This window comes from Hermetia illucens, chromosome 4, assembly GCF_905115235.1.
Source record: "Hermetia illucens chromosome 4, iHerIll2.2.curated.20191125, whole genome shotgun sequence".
NCBI classification, from domain to species: Eukaryota; Metazoa; Arthropoda; class Insecta; order Diptera; family Stratiomyidae; genus Hermetia; species Hermetia illucens.
In genome coordinates, this window is record NC_051852.1 from 14641615 (window position 1) to 14666301 (window position 24687).

General features: G+C 45.3%; 2 protein-coding genes across 2 annotated transcripts; one reads left to right on the forward strand and one right to left on the reverse strand.

Annotated features, from left to right (window-relative positions):
- Positions 1-3858: 3858 nt before the first annotated feature.
- On the reverse strand, positions 3859-14999 carry LOC119655138 (protein will die slowly). The gene is made up of 4 exons (XM_038060873.1): positions 14641-14999; positions 14473-14569; positions 4369-4994; positions 3859-4182 (listed from the first exon to the last, which is right to left on the reverse strand). Exons 1-4 carry the CDS (start codon positions 14770-14772, stop codon positions 3994-3996), a joined length of 1044 nt encoding a protein of 347 aa, XP_037916801.1. The 5' UTR covers positions 14773-14999; the 3' UTR covers positions 3859-3993.
- Positions 15000-15101: 102 nt separating this feature from the next.
- Positions 15102-24243, forward strand: LOC119655139 (NADH dehydrogenase [ubiquinone] 1 beta subcomplex subunit 8, mitochondrial). Its single transcript, XM_038060874.1, has 3 exons — positions 15102-15262; positions 15424-15644; positions 23972-24243. Exons 1-3 carry the CDS (start codon positions 15178-15180, stop codon positions 24185-24187), a joined length of 522 nt encoding a protein of 173 aa, XP_037916802.1. The 5' UTR covers positions 15102-15177; the 3' UTR covers positions 24188-24243.
- The last annotated feature ends 444 nt before the right edge of the window (positions 24244-24687 follow it).

The following is a 24687-nucleotide window of genomic DNA, read 5'->3' on the forward strand; positions in this document are numbered from 1 at the left end:
ACTGATAAAAAGGGACAAAAGGTGTAGTTTCCGCGAAGTAGTAACCAATCAAACCAAGCAGGGTCGAAAAAAGGAAAAAAAACAGCAACAACAAGGTAAGTTGGATATCGACGATAGCGACTCCACTCTAGCAAAGCGAAGCTCAACCACCAAAGAAAAAGAGAAGGAACAAGCAACGGTCAAAGGCCATTTTCATCATGTCGAATGAAAAGAGCTAAAACAGAAGACGCTGAGGTAAACAACAAATGTATTTGGCGGACGAGAACCGGCGGTGTGCTTGCCGAAGTAGATCGGAGACAGACAAGAAGAATACGAAAACAGTCCCGAAAATGCTGGTTTGGTTTTCCAATTTAGACCCCATGTACACCATCGAAATAAGAGATCTGATCTGTTTCGCGAAAAAGAAGTGGAGAAAGCAATAAAAAAAATTACCCAACTGTGTGCAACGCCAAGGTGTCGACTCCAGATCAAAAAAGGCTGTGCTCCTTGCAAGGATTGCAGTCTGCAAAACAAAGATGTGGCAAATCTTTCCGATTCCAAGCAGTGCCAGGTCTTCAAAAAACAGCTCCAAAAAGTGAAAAGTTAAACACCATAATCCACATCCTGGAAACAAACATGTATAGGAAGGCAACTGCTCACGATTTGGTATTCCAGATGGTGCAAAAAAAGCTGACTTGTTGCTCCTCAGCGAGCAATACCAAGATGGTAGTTCACCATAGCGGTATGCCTATATATCTGGTCCTGCAGCCGTTTGGGTCACATATAGGGTCAAATTGCGAATGCGGGCTCATGGCCGATGAGATGGCTTCGTTTGGATGCGTTGTGCTGAGGTGACATTTTTTAGCAGACATACCTCCCACCGAAGGAATCTATGTCTACTTTTCAAAAATAGGCTCGGCGCTTTGGTGGGCATTATTCAAATCACACATCAATACCAGATCCCTTGAATGGAGCATGCCTCAACCAGATTCTCGGGACATACACATAATAGAGATGATTGCCAGGATGGGTCTTAATATCGAGAGCTTTCCGACATTCCATTGCGCTGGTTGCGAGGTCACTATCGCTGATGTGACCTTTGCTACGAAGTCCTTAGTTTTGGTGGTGCAATGATAGATAGGTACTGGGAGATTTCACGGCCAGTGAATACCAGTACATTTCCTTCATAGTTACAAATGGCTCCTCTCAATATTCTAACGTCCAGCAAATACGTACCAGGTGAAACGTCGGAAAAATCAACGTGGGAAAATTTGCTGACTCTTTCAAGAAGGGTAAATGAGCCATAGGATCCGGGCGCGGATAGAAGAACTGCAATTGAATCGATAGTGAACTGGATAATAAGCTTTATCACCGGAGCTTGCAATACATCTAGAGCCAAAAAAGAAACTCCGTCACGGGATGTCACCTGTGTACTAATGGACGGCTGAAAATGCAAGTCTGCGAAAAAACTGCCTCTGGCTTCGTGGGTAAACACAGTGCGCAAAAGGTCAATATGAGGTAACCCTTAGATCCTCAGATTACAAGAGAGCGAAAAAGAACCCCGGGCACAAAATCAACAGGCAAAAGCAAGCTGCTGGTAGGAAGTTATCTATGACATAGGAACCCAAGGGGCCTCAAGTATAAAGTGGTTACCAAAATAGTTGGTGCTTTTCGATCACCCTGTTTCATGAAAACAGTAAAGATAAAAGAATTCGTTCAGGAACAATACTTTTTCCTGTCCATCCAATCCGAACTGACGTTGTCGGTGAGAGAAGGGATACTGAGGAATACCCTCTCCTTACTGTACATAAATGAACTGGAAGACGCGGTCTTGTCCATGAAGGGTAAAAAAGCACCAGATCGGATGATGTTTCCAACGAAGTAGTGAAGCTAGTTTTACGCCGGCTTGCTACTTAGCGTTCAACTCGTATTCGAAAGCGCGTGTGTTTTTCCTCCGGGTAGAAGGTTGATAGGCTCGTGTTGATAAGCAAAGGCGAAAACAACGGGTCGCCGTCAGCATACCGTTTCGTGGCTGCTTGAGAAACTCATTAAGCCAAGATTGTCTGATGCAATACGTGCTATGGAAGACTTCTTACCAAAATAACATGGTTTTAGAGCGAAACAATCCACAATTGTACGATTGAGGAAGTGGCCAAGTGGCTGTTGCCAACGAGCGCTCTTGGTTACGCTAAATCTAAGAAATACCTTCAATTCTGCGAGGTGCTGCCACATGCACGAGACGATGGAAAATTGTTTCCATATTCCAAGCTATCTTCTGCAAATATCGCGGGACTATTTATAAACCGAAAGAGGACAGCGTAGAGTAAGGGTCATCCTTGGTCCGGACCTTTGGAACGCTTCACGTAATAATGTGCTACGACTCAAGATGCCTCACTAATCAGGTTTAGTCGGATACCCGAATGATGCTGCGACACTGGCCGCAAGCACAATCAAACAAACTCAACGAACACTAATCGTAATGCAGCAAGATAATTAAATATAGATTCTCCCTAACTCTGGAGAAACCCGAAGGAGAGGGGGAAGGTTCGCAGAGTCCTGTTCTGTCCAGAGTCAGGTTGATGAAATCTCGTCGAACCCAGCAGTGAAATACGTCGGCATGATAGACACAAAAATGAGTTTCTTCGGCAGATTCCGAACACCGCAGTCACGACTGCAACTAGAATATTTACAATTTGCTGACTGATGGCCAATGTTTGAGGTCCCCTATCCAGTAGGTGACGTTTGCTAATTGGAGCGGTTCCACCCGTCCTTCACGGCTTCGCAGTAAGGGCTGGTACCCTCAATAAGTAAATGTACCATAAACGCCTCACAAATACGCGCAGCTTTGACAGTTGTGTAAACCTATCGTACCGTCTTAGAGCCAGCAGTAATGGCGAAAACAGGAGCTTCTCTGGTCGTTCTCCATTAGGTAGTTTGTAAAGAAAAGAATCCAAGAGTAGATGGACCGCGCATCTCACTAAAGACGTGCGGTCGTGATTCAATCGAAAACAAGCTAAGGCTGTAGGCGGAAGAGTCATGCTACAAAGCGAGGACACGTGGAACAGAGTGGCACTTTACAATCAGGGTAGTGCATATTCCCTAAACCACAGGGTCCGAGCTCGTGGTTGGATCTGCTATATCCGGCCAGCGTCAATTGACTTTACCCGACCCCAACTCAAGGTTGTATCTTCGGGTAAGGATTGTGGAAGTAACAATGCTTGGGCCAGCTTATCTCTTTAACTTGAAAGTAGACATACAACGAAGGCCGAGAACGCTTCAGGTAAAGAGATAGATCGGTTACATCATCGTGTCTGTAGTAACCTTACATCAAAAGGTTTCAAACCTCTGACGTCAGTTCCTAGCATTTCCGTCAAAAGCTCCGCTGACTAGCCTCAAGAAGACCTTTGTGTCAAACATAATATTTCACATGAATTCATCGAGCTTTAAACAAAGAAACGGTAGTTAATCTGTCTCATATTCCAACCCACAATTGGATATATACGTCGCGCTGGATGGCCTCTTTAGAGACTAACTGGCTCTCACAATGGCCAAAGAGCAACTAAACTAACTTCTGGCCTTGGGGATTATTTGGCGTCATTCAGCTGGTGCACGAATAAAACAAAGTCGCTATTTGGAGGCAGCCACCACCACCTTTTTCAGGTCTGACTCGACATCGGTGTGGCTCTCAAACCACAAGATTCACAAGGAGTGTCGAGACCACTAACATCGCCGGCCTCATCTTTTGACTAACTGAAGAAATGATGTCATTGCAAACGCCCATTAATTCCATAATCTCCTTCCGATAACGTTCACTTAAGGTCTTCATACCACTCATACTAATTATCGGCTAGGCCCCAATATCCCATAAAAAGACATCACTTTCCCTTATTCTCTACTTAAATAGGCATAATATTTATTACTTTCTATTGATTGTAGTTAAATTCAAAAAATTAGAAGATCTTAACAATAGTTTATTTAAAAAAGAAGTTTTTATTCTAAGAAATACGTTCTCCTTTAGGTATCACTCTTCCAAAGTTTTATGGTTTTATCATTTTCAAGGGCTGCCGATGCTATGATATTCTCTGTTGGATGACATGCCGTGCATAATACCGTATCTGTGTGTCCTTGAAGTCGTTGCACAACTTCTTTACTTTGTAGATTCCAAATATATACCATGTTGTCCTCGCTGCCTGATACAATCCACTGTAAAGGAGATTTCAAAGCGTCATGATTGTGAATACAGAAGAGACCCATTTATAAGAAAAATACGGATTTCTGGATTGTTTTCCCAGCATCAGTAAATCAATTGATTGTAATTCGCATATGGTATATTAATTTGAATTTAAAATATAAATATTTCAAGATTGCAATAAAAGACCTCAAACTCACCTTTCCTCCGGTCACAGAAAAATTGGCAAAAATACAATATTTTTCATTTGTATGTCCTGTGTACGTTTTCAGGCATTTCCCCTTCGAGTAATCCCATAATTTCAATGTGTTATCCAATGTGGCAGCTAAAATATATTTTCCATTTGGCGAGAACTTCACAAAACTCACAGGCGGATTGTCATTATCAATCAAGGTCTTCAAACATTGTCCACTGGCCGTGTCCCAAATACGACACAAACCATCATAACTCGAAGACACAATCAACGATCCATCACGATTGAAGTGAACCGCCGACACGGGATCAGAATGTGCCGGTAAAGTTTTCAGACATTTACCAGTTCGGACATCCCAAATTCGGACACTCTCATCGAAACTGCCCGATACAATAAGATTGCTTTGTGGATTAAAATTGCAGCAAAATACGTAATTGCTATGCCCTTTCAGTGTTTTCAGGCATTTTCCTGAGCTGAGTTCCCAAATTTTTAGGGTTTTATCATCACTGGCACTCACTAATAGTCGACTATCGGAGGACCATGCTACATCACTTATTCCTAGTTTGTGTCCAGCGATTGTTTTCTCGAACTTGCCATCGTATGCTCCCCAGATTTTAATGAGTTTGTCGGCCGCTGAAATAAGAAAGAAGAACCGAATGAAATCATTAATCAAAGACGACTGGGAAGTATTCTCATTCTCACAAATGATTAATATGTTAGAAAAGTTAAAAGATTGAACATGCACAAAGTGTATACTGGAGAGCACAAGGATGTAGTTGCGAATTTTGTAAGCGTAGGTGCATTTTGTGCGTCAAAAAATTGTTCTGCAGTAACCATTACACCGAAATTATTTGCAAAGTTCTGTCCTCAAAACAGGAGCAAGAGAAAACAAATGAAGTTGTTAAAGACCAGATCTGAAGAATGCTCAAAAAGTTCAAAGACCGAAGCTGAAACTTCCAGTATTCTTTTTGTTCCTATTGTTGAAGGGTGAGTTCGGTGGACTTCCCAACTACAATCATCGGCATATCCTCTGCAAAACCTGTTTCCTCCTCCCTAACGTGAAGACGGGCACTCCGTCATACCGTACCTACTACAAAAGAACAATCAATGATCTCCCTTCTGGGCCTGTCTTGACGGCCAATTGTGATTTTCAACACATCCGTAAATTTCCCGTAATTTCTTCTAGATGCGAGCAGTTAAGGTGTGGAGATGTATGGTTGTAAAGTATGCCGTACCTTGTTCATAATTACAAGCAGTCCTCCCGCAGTTCGTGTTTGCCTCAAGCCACAGCTCCCTGTATAATTGTTGCTTACTCTTCAAAGAAGACAACTCAATGCTACTTCGAAAATCCCGGCATTCTGGTGATCGAATCTTCTTCGTGGCCTGCGATAAAGCCTTCTCGCTCAGAAACAGAACGACCCCATAGCCTCAATATTTTTTCAGCGCCAATTTTCAATTTCTGCTAATAGCTCGATTTCCGCGTGTCTTGTTTATACACTGATACAGATGCTCCAGCTTTCCCACCCCTATTCATTTCGTCACCACTTCCCTCTAAGCCCGCGAGAAAAGTATCTCCCTCACAACCTCTAAATCACAGCCAAGTACCCTAATTGTCTAGTTGCCGGGGCACGTTTCCTTGCCAATTTCTCCGTCTCCAATGTCGGAGAAGATGGCCTCATGGTAAATGTAGGTAAAGTGTTTCTTAACCTACCAGACAATTTCCACCGTCTTTTCAGCCGAAACACTGTTACAGATCCAACGATTTGTGATTGAACAGCTCTTTTGGATGCTGGGACAGCAACTCCCATTTGTCATTTAGCGTAGACTTGGAAGATGAACCGTTTTACGGGTATGGAGTCCACTAAATACCCAATCTCTCCCATCGGATTATTCCCTAAGCCCTCGAAAGTGTACAAAGCCTTGCACGCCGGTAAAATCAAGTCAAGTCTAACCACCTCTGAACGGTTTGTGCAGAATATGACTACACATAGAAGAGACAAACCTCCTGCACCACCTGCAATCTATATCCATTAAACTAAAACAAAGTTTGAGCCAGAATAAGGTAATCTCCATCGTTTTAATTATGTGTTATATGTGAAGATTCGCGTTGAGGGTCAAATATGATAGTTGGGGATGTAAACAATCACAGTATGGCCATTAAGTTTCCAGATCCCCACGTTAAAAAATTACCTAAATGAATTTAGCAAGGAATAAAACCAATTTAGAAAATCTTGTAGCTTTCTGTAATTTTTCTTATTCTCGCTAAGCTCTAATTAATCCTTAGGTAGAGACGTAATCAAATTTTCAGTAACTACGTCAGTTTTTTATAAGCCAGACACTGACTCCAAGAGAATTAAATATGATGGTGTATAGCGCCTCATTCACTCCTATCGGTCATCGTTCATGGCTCGGTGAAATACTTTTCAGTTCCCCTCAGGACTTTCTGAGATGCCCGTACTCTTCCTTCTATGCCAAGTGCTCTTGCGATAACCCATTCGTCGGCCATATTACGAGAGTGGATTCTGGCATAACGAGGAATGGAATTGTCTCCGTATAATGTGACACCTATCCACTACCACTGATCAAGCTTCCGATCACATTACCCACGGGTGACGGACCTATGCGTCGATCAAATTTTTTGTTTGAAATAGTATCAGGCCAGCGTACTCCGATGATACGTCGCAGACAGGTGTCCACGGAGACTTGGAAATCTTAAGAGGAAGTTCACTTTCCATTTGCTACTCCCATATAGCAACCCAGAAAGAACACCAGGACAGGACAGTATTAACTTGATCTTCCTGTTAGAAAACTGTATTTCCAGATTTTAGACAAGGTAGGGAAAGCGGATCTAGCGCTGTTCATGCATCGAGTGACATTCAGTTCAGAAACTGCACTTCCTAGATATATAAATTGGCCCATGCCTTCGATGCTCTATCCATTGAGCCAGATAGAAAGAGTGCGATGACCTATCAGCCTGAGAATCTTTGTTTTGTTGGTATTTATCTTTAGTCCATTTGATCAGTCCATGACCCGATGAGGGAGCAAACAAATTTCTATCAGCGTAACCGAGGTGTTTGAGGAAAGATGTAATGCTCCACTGAACTTCTCCGTCTCCTCCGGGCAAGGCAGAATGAACGTCACGGATAACAAGAAGAAATAATATCGGTGACAAAATGAAACCTGGCAGACTCTGCTTAGAACCCCAAATCCTTCCGAATTTTTACCTTGATGCAGCACATGACATTTTGCGTCATCGTATCTGTCTGATAATAGCTATTAATTTCTCCGGAATGCCCCTCCTGCATAGAGCAGAGCCGATACTCTGCATCTCGAAATCGAAAAGTTTGCAACCAAATGCTGATGTGATGCCGCGGCATCTTTCACTTCCCTGACCAGTGCAATAGCAAATTCTCTCTTGTCATGTCGTACACTAGGCTGAACATCTCACCTCTCAGCTCGCAGCGGTCAGTAGAGTCTTCAACCCCTTCCGTTCATCGATGCGTTTGCACGATTCCGCAGTCAGCCAGATAGATGCTTCTTCAGGACGTGACACCCGATAAAAGAGCACTTTTGATGACGGCCCAATGCTCATCGATATGAGAATATCGCTCACTCAATATATCTACTGTTCGATCAGCAAGATAACTAACAGCTGGGGCATAATAGCGGTCGATATTAAACTTAGGGGGTCGCAGTTCTCTAACCCTGCGAGAAGTGGCAGACGCAATACGCAAACGAACGTAAGCGACTATCAGATGGTGATCCCTTTCGAAGCCGATGTCGGCGCCTCTTTTTTTACGCACATCCAACACAACTCCTAAATCTACTGTTGATCGGCGTCGATCAGTTGAAATCCAACTGACCTGACCTTATGGCAGGCTCTGTACTCGAACAATGTACCACCAACGAGGCAGTGGACTTTGCAGAAATGCACGAACAAACCACCATTACCATTGCTTTCCCCAAGACCACAGACCCACACCACGTATCCGAGCAAAGTGTTGTCAGATCCCACCTTGGCATTCAGATCACCCAACACGAGCACAAGTCCCCCATACCAAGCCAGCGCGCCTTGCGGTAAAAGTCAGAAGCAATCCGACACCGGATTCTCATTTGCCACCTCTTGGCTTTCTTGCGGCAGTGTGCTTTGAACACAAAAGCACACTGCCGCAAGAAGAAGAGTACTCTCCAGAGTCGCACTTACTTCGCTTAGGCCGAAAATGTTTACCTTATATCGCTGGAATTCCCGCACACATTGAAGGAAGGGGGCAGTCTCCGCACCCTCACTACCGTTATCGAAGAGCGTGCGCACATTTCAGAAACCAATCATAGTCCGTTTTCGGTAGCCGAAAGTCTCGTCCCGTAAGGAATGGAGTTCTCAGTCGACCCATTTCTCAATACATAGCATCAGAGTATGAATCGAGCGGCCTTTTTACCATTGTTGATGTCATTTCTTGTACAACTAATTAATTGTCCGTTACGGCTCGTCAGTCGGTAAGTAAAAATACCATTCTTGCCATAAACACAATAGAAGCGATCGATATGATGTTGACGTTAGGTATTGGTTCCGATACAAATCTCTCCATCCCAAGTGTTGTTGTTGCTGTAGGTGTTAGTTGTCCCACGACGTCCCGGCAGGCTAAGTTCTCTGGTCCCGATGATCGTACGTAGGGACGAGAATTGGCCAGGCCTTCGACCGATGTGTGCCAGTTGTCACTCGCTACGATTGTGAACTCTTCGCCGCTTACCTCGCTATAAAGTACTTCCGTTTCTCCCTTGAGGGCAGACCGTTCACTATGTTCACGGACCACAAGCCCCTTACATTTGCGCTTAGACAAAAGACCGACAAAGCGTCCCCTCGCTAACTTAGGCACTTGAGTTATATCAGCCAGTTTACATCTGATATCCAGCATGTGTCTGGTAAAGACAATGTTGTTGCAGACGCTTTGTCTCGAATTTCGGAGGTCAAAGTCCCCGCCTCGGTCGATTATACGGCAATCGCCGAGACACAAAAAGACGACGCAGAGCTTCAGAGCCTGATGGTAAATTCCAAATATAAATTCAAGCAGTTTCCTATTTTCGGCTCAAACTCTTACTTACTCTGCGAGACCTCAAATAAGGGAGCCAGGCCATTCATTCCGGCCGATTTTCCCAGGGAAGTATTCCACACGATTCGCGATCTTGCGCACCCAGGCATGAGGACGACGAATCGGTTAGTCATCGAAAAATATTTCTGGCCATTCATGAACAAAACGTAATTTCTTGGGCCTAACAGTGCTTCGCGTGCCAGAAGTGCAAGATCAACAAGCACGTTCGAAAAGAAATAGGTGTGTTCCCTTGGTCAATACAAGCGCTTTCACACCATCCATGTCGACATCAACCGCCCTTTGGGAGCTTCGCACGAACTCAAGTATTGCTTCACAATCATCGACAGGTTTACCCGGTTGCCTGAAGTAATACCTCTGTCTGATATTACGGCGCAGTCATGTGCCGAGGCCCTTTGTCGAGAATGGTTTCCGCGTTTTTGTGTTCCAGCTTTTATCACCACGGACCAAGGGATGCAATTCGATACTACTCTTTTCGCGGATTTAGGAAAGCTCATTGGCTTTAAACGACATAGGACTACTGCATATCATCCACAGTCCAATGGTATGATGGAACGTTGACATCGGACGTTGCAGGTCGCTGTAATGGGCCGTGACGATCCGTTGTGGTCGCGGTTCTTGCCTTTCGTCCTCCGTACAGCCCGGCAGGAGTTCGCGGCCAGCCCAGCGGGGATGACTTACGGGGAGAATCTACGCCTCCCCGCCGATCTTGTTCTGGACATCAGAGCCGGGTTAAATGACTCGGACATGCTGCGTCTGCTTAAGACGCGGTATCGAAGATGCGACCGACTCCACCGTCCAGACACGCGACATTGGAGGTCAGCATTCCCAGGGGACTCGAGACGTGTGACCAGGTCTTCATCAGGGCGGACGCCCCTCGAAAGCCGCCGCAACCACCATACGAGGGCCCCTTTAAAGTTCTGGAACGAGGCGAGCACTCGTTCATACTTGACGTCCGAGGCGGACCCAAGTGGGCGCCCTTGTCGAGACCGAAGGCCTTCGACGAACCAGCAGCCGCTTCAAAAGTACGCCCGCGAAGCGTCAGATTCGCCCGATGACTCCAGTTAGCTGAATTAAAAGCATTCCTGACAACTAGGGTCACCCCTACGCAGTATTTGCCAAAAGCCGACGCCACCCAAAACATTTCCACCAGTTTCTCTCGCATCTACCGTACAGCGTGCTAAAGCTCATATGATCGTAGCGATAGACCACCTGCTAACTGGACGAATGAGACCCGCCTGTTGCATATCACCCTCATCAAATCACTGCCAAGCCTTATACACTTCGATGCTCATCCCACCGAGACAAAGAGGGAAATCCGATTTCCAACAGAATGGGAATATTGGAGCGATGGGTTCCGTATTATGATGAATTGCTCAACAACCAAAATATCGGCGAACTGGAGGTCGCTCCAACTGAAGACGATGAGCAAATACTGCCACTACCAAGCATAGAAGAAACAGACTGTGCAATTCATTGCCTTAACAAGATAAGCCCCCAGGAGTCGATGGAATGGCTGGTTAAATATAGAGACGACCAATTACACCAAGGGGTTCACCAACTGATGCTTAAAGTATAAGGCAGCGAATCAATGCCTGACTACTGGCAGCGGGGCATTATCTGTCTTATATATAGAAAGGGGGATATCACGCAGTGCAGCAATTATATAGATATCACTTTGCTAAGTACCATATATAAGATATTCTCCACTATCTTGCTAAGCTGGATAGCAGCATACGCCCAGAACATCATTGGCCCATACCAAAGAGGCTTCTCTTCAGGCAAATCAGCAGCAGAGAAACTGTTGAAATATGGACATCAGTTGCACCATTTTTTCATCGACTTTAAAGCCGCCTATAATAGCATAGTCAGGTTAAAACTGTACACGGCCATGAGAAAATTCGGTATCCCGACGAAACTTATAAGACTGACTAGGCTAATCCTGACCAATGTGCGAGGCCAGATAAAAGCAGCAGGATCACTCTCAAGACCACTCAGCACCAACAACGGTCTAAGACAAGGGGATGTCTAACATGCGTCTTCTTTAACCTGGCCCTGGAGAAAGTGATCGGTGATGCCGATGTAAATGGAGGGGCATCATCCTCTTCAAATCCACCCAATTACTGGCCTACGCTGACGATATTGACATCATGGAAAAAACACAGTCTACCTTCATCCAGATCGAGCAAGCGGTACGAAATCTCGGGTTGCACATTAATGGAGGCAAGAAAAAGTACGTGGTGCCAACATCAGTGCGAAAAACCAAAGAACGAATAAAATCGAATCGCGATATTCAAACGAAAACAATGAAGATAGGAAGATAACTTTGAGACCGTTGAAAATTTCTCCTATCTAAGGTAGAAAATCATAACCGATAACAACTCTGACGATGAACTCCGCGTAGGGTTGCTCTTACTGTACAAGAATATGATTTTGCGAGTCGTTATGAATTCCTCGGAAACCTCGGTTCTTAGCAAGAGAAACTGCGAACTCTTCGCCGCGTTCGAGAGAAGAATCCTCCAAAGAATTCTTGGCCTCTACATGAGAATGGACGATTCCGTAGTCTACATAACGATGAAATCTATGAGGGATACTACGACCGTGAAGTTGTGGATAAAATCCAGCTCAACAGGTTCCGGTGAGCGGGTTACCTATTCCGTATGGATGAGAATGATCCAGGCCGGAAACTCTATAAGGGCAATATCAATGATAGAAAAAGAAAATGCCAGACAGCTTTTAGGGTTATGGAATTGGTGGACCTCGGCGCAAAACTGGGATGTGTGGAGTACTTTATTAAAGCAGGCCGAGACCGGATATTGGTAGTTGCGCCGTAGATAATGATGATGGAAGTCCCGCCAACTGAAGACGGAAAGATATCACTTACTATAACAATGATACATTTCTAACGCTTGCTCAATTCCATCTACGAGGTGTTCTCCCCCTTCAGGAGCCGTCAGAAACCTTTAAGTAGTCGTTTACGATACGAGGTGTGACGATCCCGAGGTGTCCGAGTAAGTAGTTCTAACCTTCTAGCTATAGCTGCAGGTACACTCGTTCCTTACTACTGCGGCCAAGAAACCAAAACCAACAAAACAAATTCACAAAATATCACGGAAGGAGGAAGAGCTGAGTGCATTTAGGCGTAGCACAAAAATGAGGCGTTCACCGCAGCGATCAGAGGCAGTGAGGCCTGAAATACCCTATGTGATACCAGGGCGCCCAAATAAACAAGAAGCCTTACTAAGTAACGCAACTGACGCTGCGAGGAAGGCAACTCCAATACCCTGTAGTGCCGCTGTTCCCAAAAAAGCACCAGTCAGAATCGCTAGTCCTGAGCAGGTGGATTCAAACACGAACCGAGTGGAAGTGCAGTCGTCCGTTCTAGTTAGAGCCGAAGAGGAAAGGCTCATCAGAAAATGCGCGGTAGTGTTGGAGCGTATGCGATCGGCGACGTTCCACCAGAGGAACGTCAGCAAAGGCATCAAAAATGGGCTGATAGAACTGGCAGAACTATTGGATCGGATCTTCTTCTACAGGCGAACGTGAAAAGCAGCGCAAGATTGGATGGATTGGACAGCAGAAATACCCGCACTCCCCACTGAGAAGGCTGCTTACCCCAAACGGACCGCAGATAGCCCACTTCAAAGCGAACTGGGGAAAGAGGACAAAAAAGACGATGTGCCTGAAGGAGACTTTATCAAAGTAGTTTCCTGGGCCAAAAAAAAGGGGGATAAACGGAAACAACAGACTACGCCGCCAGGGACCCGTCTGTCCAAAGACAAGAGGGCTGCAAACCAAAATCCAGTAGCAAAAAAGACGAGGGAAAAAAGGACTAGACCGGCTCTGATCATTAAGACGACGGAAGGCAAGACATTTGCGGAAGTTCTTAGTGAAATCCGCTACAGGATGAAACCCGAAAACATAGGAGCAGAGGTGTTCTCTATACGGAAAACAAGGGCTGGCGGAGTCTTCGTCGAACTGACTATGGACACACGTCAGCAACTTGCAAAGGACTGGACAGGAGAACAGCATGCCGGAGATGCGGCCAAGTAGGTCGCCAAGCGAAGACCTGCAATGAAAGCGAAATTTGCGTTCTCTGCACGGATCGTGGCGCGTCTGGTGAGAGCGTCGCACACACTGCGGGCTCCGGACGGTGTCCAATTTTTAGGGCGGAACTGGAAACGGCTAGGGTGCGAATGGCATGATCCCCATTTTACAAATTATATAAGAAGGGTTTCATCGCCACATCTGTGAGGTTTCAGTACTTTTCCCATCCGGCGGTGCATGAGCAAGGGCAATTGCTAGATATTCCCATTGGATTATTTGCTTACCACCTCCACGAAGCAAGTAATCGGTGTTATTGGCTACACAAAAAAAGGCAGCAATGGCTAGCTCCGCAAGGTATTTACAGGAAAGACCCATCGCCTCCAATGGTGACAATCAGCTTGACGAAACCGAGCAGTTGTAAAAGCTTCATTGCCAATAAAAATTATACCAATGCTAGTTTTAAAGTAGGATAATCACGCAACATCAATAAATGAACGTTTAGTCTGAATTAAGGAAAGAAAATCAAAGCAAATTCCATCCATTCAGTTGACGGGGGGAAAGAGGTGAGCAAATCGAACCGTAGATTGACAAGTCTCATATTCAATGGAAAAACGCATGCAACTAATAGAAGTACCGCATTATTACATGAGCCGATCAACAAGATTCGCCACAACGACAAATGTAATTCAAAAAGATCGGTGAAGCCAGAGTCCAACAATCAACATCAACAACCATTGCCCTCTCAACCCTGATTCTCCTCTAACTGGGTGATGCGTTTCTAAACAATAAACAACCAATTAGCGACTAGAGCACGCAAGCCTACCGTCCACCACTGCGACCTTTACTTGTTAGATGAATTGTAACCCGAATCTAATTGATAATTCCCGCGCAGCGGTCCCCCGTCCAACCCAAACTCTCTTCCAAACGGAAATGAAAATTGCACAAATGGCTGAACTTACATGAACTGGCAAGCCATTCTCCGTTTGGGCTGAATTTCACAGCTGAAACAGCTTTCGTGTGTCCGGCTAGAGTGAATTTCAATGTGTAATTAGGCTTCTGGAAGAGAGAAACAGGTAATTACCGACATGAATGCATGGTTCACGACTGATCGCTATTTGTAAACATACCACTGTTGTTGATGATTTGTTTGATTGGCTGTTTGTGGATAAAGTGTTTGGTCCGGACGGAGCACTCTGTATTGGAGGCTGGTGGACCGGCGGATGTCCACCATGACCTACACCGGGCCCCATAGGAACCATCCTCAAGACTCTGCTTTATCCGAGTGGTGCGCAGATCAACACTTTTAACCTCACTTTTCAGCAAATAACTGTTTCCCGGCGTATGAAACGCTGCTTCGGCGATAACACACTGTACTCGTCTCCACAAACTCAGCCGCTCCACCCCGTAGCAAAACCAATGTAAACGCACAACCGGAACTATGAAAAACTGCTAATATTCAACCACTTTGACAAAACATACCAAGTATGGCGCGTCCTCTACGGTATCCTCATGTTGGCACGCCTTCTAGTCGCATGGATATTGAGCGTTCTGAATTGAACTAACAACAAATATCGACACGTGGATTTACCAAACTCAACCCAAAGAAGACACAACCAGCTGATTGTCTGTCGAACAGTTGTCATCCGCGAGTTAATGTCAGAAAAATGGCTGCTCTCATAAAAGGCTTGAAATTCGTGCCGCAGCTAACGAACAGAGGTTCGGCCGTGCTGTATGTCAGTTCTAGGAACCGTAAGTATTGCCTTTTACTTTTAAAAATCCTTAAGAATGTGGTTCTGTCCATTGTCGCGCCTCCCTGTGCATACCGTGGACACATTTGTTTACGTAACTTACACCGACAAGTTTAGATGCCGAAAATTAACTAGCTTTCGTCATTTTCCGGTTCGTTTCAGATTGGAATAAGGACTTTAAGCCTGCCCCCTTTCCACAGACTAAGGAGCAACGAGAAGCAGCTGCGAAAAAGTATAATTTACTGCCAGAAGAATACAAACCGTACGCCGATGATGGTTTTGGTTATGGTGACTACCCGAAATTGCCAACCGTTGGGGCTGAAATGAAAGATAATTTCTATCCTTACGATTTTCCGGAGTTAAAGAGGAACTTTAATGAACCGGTGAGTAGGCAGTTGTAGAAGTTCAATGCTGGCATGATCAGTTTCAAAGAACTTTTAATTATTTTAAAATGAAAGCTTTATGGCTGACTTTTGGTGGCAGTTTGCTTTGAGCACCGTCTTCGTAGGTTGCGAATTGTAGAAGACTCTCATGGTTAATGAAGTAATGAATGGGAGGCCCAGGAAAAATTCATAAAGTGCAGTTACGTATCTTTGGTTTTACATGAGTATCTGTCGAGTTGAATTCACCCCACGGTCTCCTTAAGACACGAATTGATTGTCTATACTGAGGGCATGGTTCAGTTTATTCATACTGGTGGATGAAAAACCTACCTAAACCTCTATCGAACTAAGAAATACGGCACCCGAGTTGAAACGCTGCACGGCGCCGAGGCCCGAAGGTCTCTGTTCGCTTGAACGTAAACACAACCCACATGAAACTCCCATTAGGAGGCCAACCACTATATCCGAACTGAACGCAGGTTAGGTAGGTAGGTGGCGGCTCCGAAGAGCCCAATTAGCGGTGTGGTGCGCCGTTTTGATGCCACAGACTCCCTAAGACCGTGACTGCTGTTATGGGAGCACGGAGGCAGAGTCCAGCCGGCTCGGATCTTCAGAGCCAGCCCGTAGCATTCACGAAGGGAAGCAACTCTCCGACCCTGCAGCTAGAAATCTCTCTGAGATCCCCAAAGAATGGTTTACCCAGTGTCCGCAGCCTGACTCTAGCCAGAGCTGAGCAATCGCAGAGAAAGTGCATGAGGATTTCCCTTCCTTCTCCGCAGGTTCGGCAATGCAAATTTTAGGGTATGCCGAGCCCCTATGGGCCAGTGTCCCGTGCAGACCGCCGTAAATTTGAATGCATTTGCACGCGTCTAGCACAGGAGCTCTCGTGATCGGACTATGTTATAAGCGGGCCAAATTCTCCTTGACTTGGCACAGCTCGTAAGCCTTCACCATCTTAGGCCCGCGGTTGCTAGGTAGTGCGAGTAGACTCGGCCCCCAACAGTCGCCAGCGAAACACCGACTGTATTTATCGGAGGGCTGCCAAGGGCAGAGCCTGCCTGGCTAATCCGTCAGCTCGCTCGTTCCCCTCTATGTTCTTATGCCTGGGAACGCAGAGGAGAGTGACCTTGACCGTGCCGCTCAGACGGTTCAGCACGTCTCTGCACTGCCCCACCAGCCTGGAAGAGGTCGTCGCTGCGTACAAGGCCTTAATGGCCGCTTGGCTGTCGGTCAGAATGGCTATGTTACGCTTGGGGCTCGAATCACGCTCCAGCCATCGACAGACTTCCAATATCGCCAGTACTTCCGCCTGGAATACACTGGTGAAACCTGGGAGACCATACGACTTGGATACACCGTGTGTATTCGAGAAAACCCCCGCGCCGACTCCACAGGCCATCTTTGATCCGTCGGTAAAGAATACTGAGTCATAACCTTGCAACACGGTGCTGGTCTTCCACTTTGCCCTGGTTGGAAAGTCGACAGCAAAGTTTTTCGTGAAGTTCGGCTTGTGTGGCATAGTCGGTGGGGAATGCTCGGATTTCCCAAGGTACTTCGTCTAGGATGTTGCTGTGGCCGTAGGACTTCGCTGCCCAGCATCCGGACTTACGTGATCTGACGACACTGCACGCTGCAACGCATTTAATGTGGAGGTCTAGGGGGAGGAGATGCAGAAGTACATTGAGAGCGGGGGCAGGACTGCAGAGCCCCAGTAGCACCTGCACACGCGGTTCTTCGAATCCTATTAAGCTTCATCCTATTGCATTTTTTCTTCAAAGCCTGCCGCCATACAATAGCGCCGTACGTTAGGATCAGACGCACTACTGCGGTGTACATCTAGAGAACCATCCTCGGGCGGAGACCCCATTTCTTTGCAAAGGTTCTCTAGCAGGCATAGAAGGTTATACAGGCCTTCCTAACCCTCAGCTCTATGTTCAATCTCCAATTTAGCTTTGGATCCAGGATTACACCCAGATACTTTACATTAGAGGAAAGAACCAATCTTTGTTCATTCAGCCGTGGTAGATGGAATTCAGGTATCCTTGCCTTGGTGGTGAATAGCATCAGTTGCGTTTTGGCTGGGTTTATGCTGAGTCCGCATCTTGCGGCCCACAGGCATACCTTTCGAAACGCTCCTCCCATGATGTCGCTCATAATGGACAGAAACCTCCCTGATACTAATATCATCAAGTCGTCGGCACACGCCACCACCTTCACCCCACTGTGCTGTCCAATGTACGTAAAATTTTGTCCATTACTATTAACCAGAGCACCGGTGAGATGGCGCCACCCTGGGGCATGCCTCTGTTTACAGCTCTGGTCAAGTGATTGCCTCCCAGATCCGACTGGATTATCCTGGTACTTAGCATGGGTATAAGCCAATGCGTGAGATACCCCTCCAATCTAATACCGATCAAGGCTTCCTTGATGGCGTTGGTACTAACGTTATTAAAAGCTCAATCTATATCCAAGAAAGCAGCTAGGGTATACTGCTTGTACTGCAGCGATCGCACAACCGTGCCAATTACTTCGTGGAGGGCGGCTTCTTCTAAATGTCCAGGACGGGCTCTAGGATCTTCAGCACGAAAGAGGACTGATTGGTCAAAAGTCCTTTGTGGACTCATGACCGCGCCTGCCCGATTTCGTTATGAAAACCACTCGTGCGCGTCTCCAGGACTGTGGTACGTATCCTAAATGCAGCTCCGTTAAATCTCAACAAGCCACGGCACAACCCTTTCTTGTTGCTTCGGTAGCATGACTGGCGTTAGGCCATCTGGGCCTGGAGATCTATATGCAGAGAAATTGTTTATAGCCCAGCCGATCTTATCCTCGGTAATTACCGATTTGATAGTCTCGCACAGCTGGGGTGGCTGCCAACCCTCCAAGCAAGGTTCTAACTCATAGTCCTCTTCGCTGGCGGGAAAGTGCGGTTAACAGCTGCTGGTTCGCTAGAAGACTCCGGCCAGAAGCCTTCCGACTTTCCGACAGCGTTTTGCTTTGAGGGGGTTTCGATTTGTAGAACACTCATAAATAATGAAGCAATTTGCTGAAGCCCAGGAAAAATGAATAAAGTGCATTTACGTACCTGTCGAGTTGATTTCACCCCAAGGTCTTCTTAAGACACGAATTGATTTTGATCACAATCAGAGCCAAGCTGGAACAAGCACAATCGCACCAGTCTCTACTGAGCGCATGGCTCAGTTTATTCATACTGGTGAATGCAAAACCTATCTAAATCTTTATCGAACACAGATTGTGTGTTGAAACGCAACGCCGAGCCCCGAAGGTCTCTCTCCGACTAGGGGCGAACCGAACTGAACGCAACAAACCAAGAATTCTCCTGAGACATTTGAATTCAAGGGCTATCCCGGTTCCCATCACACCAATACACCCCTGGTACGGTTTCGAGACCGAAAGTCACTTCAGATGAGTCCCCCAGCAGACTCGATTCTGATCGCTTTGATCGGGCCTTTGAAGCCTTCACCTACTCCATGACGGCCAACAAACCATAGTGCGTGCAACGTATCCCGGTGCCATCACGTGGAAGTTCTCCTCGGTCACTTGGTTTTGGTCCGGACGACAGGATTGCTGCCTTATTTTCCTCGCTGCCACCTCAAAGCACCACTAATGAAGTGCAGTGATTTTCACAATAATTTTATCGTAAAATGGAAAATGTGATAATATTTGCTTGAAAGTGTCCACTATACGAGAATTACTGTTCGCTGAGCAAATTTCATACCGAGAAAAGTTCTAATTAATCAGTTCCTCACCTTTATGCCTCTTAAAACAAAATGGGTCCAAATGATGGTCCATTGCGGCGCATAACACGCTGGCCCCAAGTGCAGATAAAGCAGGAGTGTTCCATTCGACAAAAGGGTCAACTCGCCTGGTTGGGATTTGCCTTTTTCCTCGGCCAAAGGTTTGGTCCGCGTGGAGTCAAGAGGCTCTCAATCAACACCTAGCGTATGATTCGTCGGTCGGCCGGATCATTGCCAGCGAATTCGATGTTAAGGTCAATCTCAGCTAATAAGTTATCGCCTGGGCGAGTTACATTGCCATGAAATCGAAAACGCCTCTCCTGCAATTTTTCTAAGATAGTCACGCTATAAATCCAGCGGCATTCATTGCCTTTGGTATTCATCCAGAACTCGATGGTAAAGGACAATTTCATAGGAAAAAAAGCGGTTGGCCGAAAGCATTGATTCGAGATACTTAAATCGCTCTGTTTTCAGCAGGTCGCTATCACTGTCAATATTTCGATGGGTTCAGCCGTCACAAACTTTCTTTTGTTTAGATTCAGTCGGAGATATGCTGCTTGAAGCGATCATTTCACGTTTCGGTAAATTGCTCGAAAGGATTGAAGAGCTCACCGATAGTCTGGCTATTAAGTCTCAACTCTTCGCTTTCCAGAGCTCAACTGCCATATCCTTGTTTCATTCGTTCGATTGTACTACAAGTGCTTTCTCTTCTTTTTGTCCAGCCTTTGTCCCGTGCACAGCGAGGTTGGCTCGTCGTGATTGGTTTTGCCATTTTGTTCTATGAAAAGCCTGATCTGGATGCAATCGTGAGGCTTTCAAATCCCCATCCAGCGCATCAAGCTGCCGTTTTTTCGGTCGGCCTTCTGGTCGCTTACCATCGTTTTCGATGTTCAGACCAATCTTGGCAAGCGAATCCTCATTAGCGCGAATTACGTGACCAAACCATCGAAGACGCCTCTCTCGCAGTTTCTCCACGATCATTGCAACCCCATATTGATCGCGGATGTCCTCATTTCGGATGTGATCAAAATGTGTGACGCCACTAGTCCAACGTAACATTTTCATCTTCATTACCGCAAGACGTCGTTCATTGTCTTTTATAGTCGGCCAACGCTCAGAATCATAGAGAGTGACAGGACGGACGACATTGCGGTAAATTTTAGATTTGAGACGTTCGTTGATACGTCGATCACAAAGTTGTGGAACGCCACTTCATTCAGGGTGCGTTAATGCGTGAAGCAATTTCATAACGCAGTTCTCAATTGGCTGATAACGTTGACCCGAGGTATTTAAATCGCTCAGTTCTGGGCAGATCACTGCCGTTCACAGTGATTGCGCCTGTTTTATGGGGTTCGGTCGGCAAACATTCAGTTTTGTGTATATTGAATCTGAGACTGGATAAAGCAGTGTGTAGGGCGCTGGACGTTGGATATCTCGTGTGACAGTGTCAATAACAAGAACAAAGAGGAGTGGTGAGAGGGGGCTTCCTTCATGAACACCAACAGAGACACGAAGCGGTTTTGCTACACCCGCCATACTTCAAACTTTACTTTTCGGATCGTGCTAGAGCAATTTAACGAATTCTTCTGGTAGTAGGTCTTGTCGTACAGCATACTAGATGAGTTCGTGTGGCACACGGGTAAATGCTTTCTCTAGATCCAGAAATGCAATGTAAAGAGGGGTATGCTTCTCCTGATGTTTCTCCATGAGTTGTTACGCAGCCTGTGATGCGTCAGTAGTTCCGCACTCCTTGACAAATCCGGCTTGATTCACGGTTATTTCCACAATTTCGCGAAAATGGTTGTCAAGAATGGTATGGGAAAGTAACCGGATGGGACGGTAATTTGAAAATTCTGTTGAATTATCTTTGTTTTCCCAGACCGCTCGGTTGACAGCGATCGCTTTCTTTGCTTCCCGATTGGCATTCCTATAAATTTGTCAATTGGCCAAAGTTTTATCGTCGAGAAACTTGCAGTGCCGGGAAAGACACAAAAACCAATCATTTGCCTGTCAATGTGGTGACCTTAATTGTCATGCGGGTGAAAAGGTAGACGACAATCGCTGCTAAGGCTTCGGCAACGCAATAAGAGTGACAAACATATCGCCGACACTTTATAGTGGAAATAGTAAGACGCAAATCAACTTGATTCTCATAAACCAGCCTGCTCTGTCGATTAATCTTTCGAGATTTTCTTTAATGCGTTACAGGATTTTTTTAGCTATTATCTTTGCAATGGCAGGGAGCCGGCAAATATCCCTCCAATTATCACAACTAAAACTTGTGCCCATCTTGGAATCTTAACTATTACCCCCTTCTTCTCCTCTCTGGGAAAGGTCTCGGATTCCCAAGATTTTTGCATGAGTGGAAGCAGCATGTCTGCAGTAACTGCAGGTGCAAGGATAAGTAACTCTGCGGGGAGACCATCCAGTCCAGTCCAGCGGCTTTTCTCGATTTGAGTGCGTTGATGACCGAAATGATTTCTCTTTTGTTTGGAGGGACAGTCCGTATTCGCATGTTACGATGACTAGCCATTTCATCCACAAGAGGAGAAACCTCACCGTATGTAATACGGTTAAAAGCCATGGTGAAGCATTCTTTCCACCGTTTCAGTTGTTCACCATCGTAGATGTGAAGTCGACCGCTAAAGTCCTTCACCATCCGGACCATCGAAGCATTTACGATCACATGCAAGCTCTTTCGTGGTGCTGTATACAGTTCTGAAGTCATTGCGATCTGCAGCATCTTACGCTTCCCTGACTAACAAAATAGCAAATTCTCTCTTGTCCCTGCATACACTAAACGGAACTTCTGGGGATTTCGCACGGTATCGTATCCTTTCGATCCGATTTCAGAACTCCGCCCTCAGCCTCTTTGAGACGTGGCCGGCGACCTGTGCAACACCCGAGAAAAATGTTTGATGGCGAACACGCAAGCGAACGTAAGCGACTATCAGATGGTGATTTCTTTCTAGGCTCTCTTGTTACCCAAATCCAAAAAACATCTAAATCTACTGCTGATTGCGAAGTGGTCGATCTGATACATACGGGGTCACTTGAAACCAACTGACCTTATGGCAGGCTCTGTGCTCGAACTAGATGTTGGAAGTTGCAGAAATCTCAAGACCGTGTTTCCCCAGCACATGCACAAGTAAGGTGTTGCCGGATCCCACCATGGCATTCAAATCACCCATCACGATCACTATTTTAGCTTTAGGAAGCTTCCTCTGAACCGCGTTTTACTCATGGAGTCTTCATTGGTACGTAACATTGTACAATTGCGATGCTCCTTAACCTGGACCGAAATCTCGCACTTAGAAGTCTGTCACAAACCGGCTCCTAGGTCAAGAGAGCGCGCCTTGCGGTACCCGTCAGAAGCAACCCGATATCGAATTTGCGTCTGCTACCACTTGGATATCCAGGGTACAAAAGCACATTGCCGTAAGAGGTGACTACTCTTCGGAGTCCCACCATCTTCCAGTTATATCGCTGGAATTCGCGCTCAAGTTGGAGAAAGCGAGCATTCTGAGGACGCTCGCTACCATGGTCGAGAAGCGTGAGGAGTCTGTTTTCAATAGCGGAAGTTCATTGCCGTGAGGTCAGTCCCTATCCGAGGTGTTGTTGACGTTTCGTTAGCAATAAAGTTTCAAAATTTGCAGGTTTTTACCCATAAAATAATCGGCAATAAATTACTTTATCAGTTGCAGCTTTGATTACTTTCGTATTCACCACAAATTTTGTATAAAAATTATGGAATTTTATTTTTTTAGATTATTGCGGCCACAGCAATGCTGAAAAATGTATACTTAGTTCACCCGTTCCGTTCTTTTATAGCTGATTTTTTGAAGAGCTTATCGATGATATCCCTCAGTTCACTGAAATACATAGCCCAGCTGTTGCTAAGATGTCGATGAACTGCTTCTCATTGCGTTTGTTTGAACCTAAGAAGTCTAATTTTTGTAAATTGACCTTTTTCTTGAAAACTGGTCATTGCCAAACGAGTATATATTCTTGGAGTTCAGTTTAGTGACTAGCATAGTTGCGCTTCTTTTTGGAAGTCAGTGCGCAGATTGTTACCTTTTCTTTCTAAAAGGCTGGAATTGTTGACCTCCACTGTATTCCTGTCGATGATAAGATCGATATTTACCCAATCAAACGTTTGAATTCGATTGTCCAGAAAATCTGTCAGCCTTTGAACGGTTGGAAAGCCGGCAATGTCCTTTACAAAGCTCGCAAATTCATTGCTTGTCATTGAAAACCGGTATCTTCATTAATTCTCTGGGTGTGGAGCGTGAGAGATGGTCACAGTCGATGGCAACATAGTGGCTTTCAGCGTCACTTTCTTCAGAAAAAAGCAATCTGAATTCAATAAAATAAATATTTTATATTATCCGGAGACTAGGTCGTAAGAAGACACAAAAAGGTAATTCGTTACCCTTTCATTATATTTTGGATTTGGCGGAGTTTCCTTCATTTGTAGATTTTCTATCTAGGAAAATTCTTATTTATTTTCACTGATACCAGAAAATACAACTATACTGCATTGAAACGCATTCTCATTTCTCTTTACAGCTCCACGCTGACGCTGATTTATATGGCGAGGATCGTTACAGTCAACCGGACACACCACGTTTCGCCAATAGCACATATTTCCTTTCCTTCTTCGGCGTGATGGCTGGGTGGTTTATCTTATATTACTGGCTCGAGGATAAGAAAATGTTCCGACCTGTATTACCAAAACAATATCCAGCGGACGGTAAAACGCATTATACCTTTGAAACTAAGTAATTTAGTCTGTTAATTATCATTTTACCGCTGAAATAAAGAAGAAAGAGTTGCCTATATTTAAAATTGTTTTATTTCTTGGTTCTTGTCAATAATGTTTGAGTAGTTAGCAGGGCTAAGAAAAGGGGAGGTGGAAAGGGGGAATCTCCCCGGGCCTACAGTTTTCTCTATCGTGTACTTAGTAGTCTGAATTAACCCAAAAGGATCTCTTTCCATGATTATACTAAAATGCTGATCGTAATCTTCCCGGCTTGCTCAACGGATTCTTTGACAACTTTTGCGAGTAACAGTAAATCCATCCATAGTCAGGAATCGACGCAAAAAGCCCTACCACTTATGCTGGTACAAGCTCATATAGCGCAATACCTTGATAATTTTAATCCAAAGAGCGCAGCATCTACCATACTTTTATTCGTGCAACAAGTTGTCCATGTGTGTAATAGATACTTTAGCAGTCTTTCAATTTTTTAAAAAAAAGTCTAATAAATAAAGGGATGGATAGG

Excerpts from the sequence above, each read along its gene's own strand:
- LOC119655138 (XM_038060873.1), bottom strand. The coding sequence starts at position 14,772 with ATGGTTCCTATGGGGCCCGGTGTAGGTCATGGTGGACATCCGCCGGTC. Across the intron at positions 4,995-14,472 it reads AGAATGGCTTGCCAGTTCAT|CGGCCGACAAACTCATTAAA; the intron begins GTAAGTTCAGCC and ends TTCTTATTTCAG. Across the intron at positions 4,183-4,368 it reads TTTCTGTGACCGGAGGAAAG|TGGATTGTATCAGGCAGCGA; the intron begins GTGAGTTTGAGG and ends TCTCCTTTACAG.
- LOC119655139 (XM_038060874.1), top strand. The coding sequence starts at position 15,178 with ATGGCTGCTCTCATAAAAGGCTTGAAATTCGTGCCGCAGCTAACGAAC. Across the intron at positions 15,263-15,423 it reads GTATGTCAGTTCTAGGAACC|ATTGGAATAAGGACTTTAAG; the intron begins GTAAGTATTGCC and ends GGTTCGTTTCAG. Across the intron at positions 15,645-23,971 it reads AGAGGAACTTTAATGAACCG|CTCCACGCTGACGCTGATTT; the intron begins GTGAGTAGGCAG and ends TTCTCTTTACAG.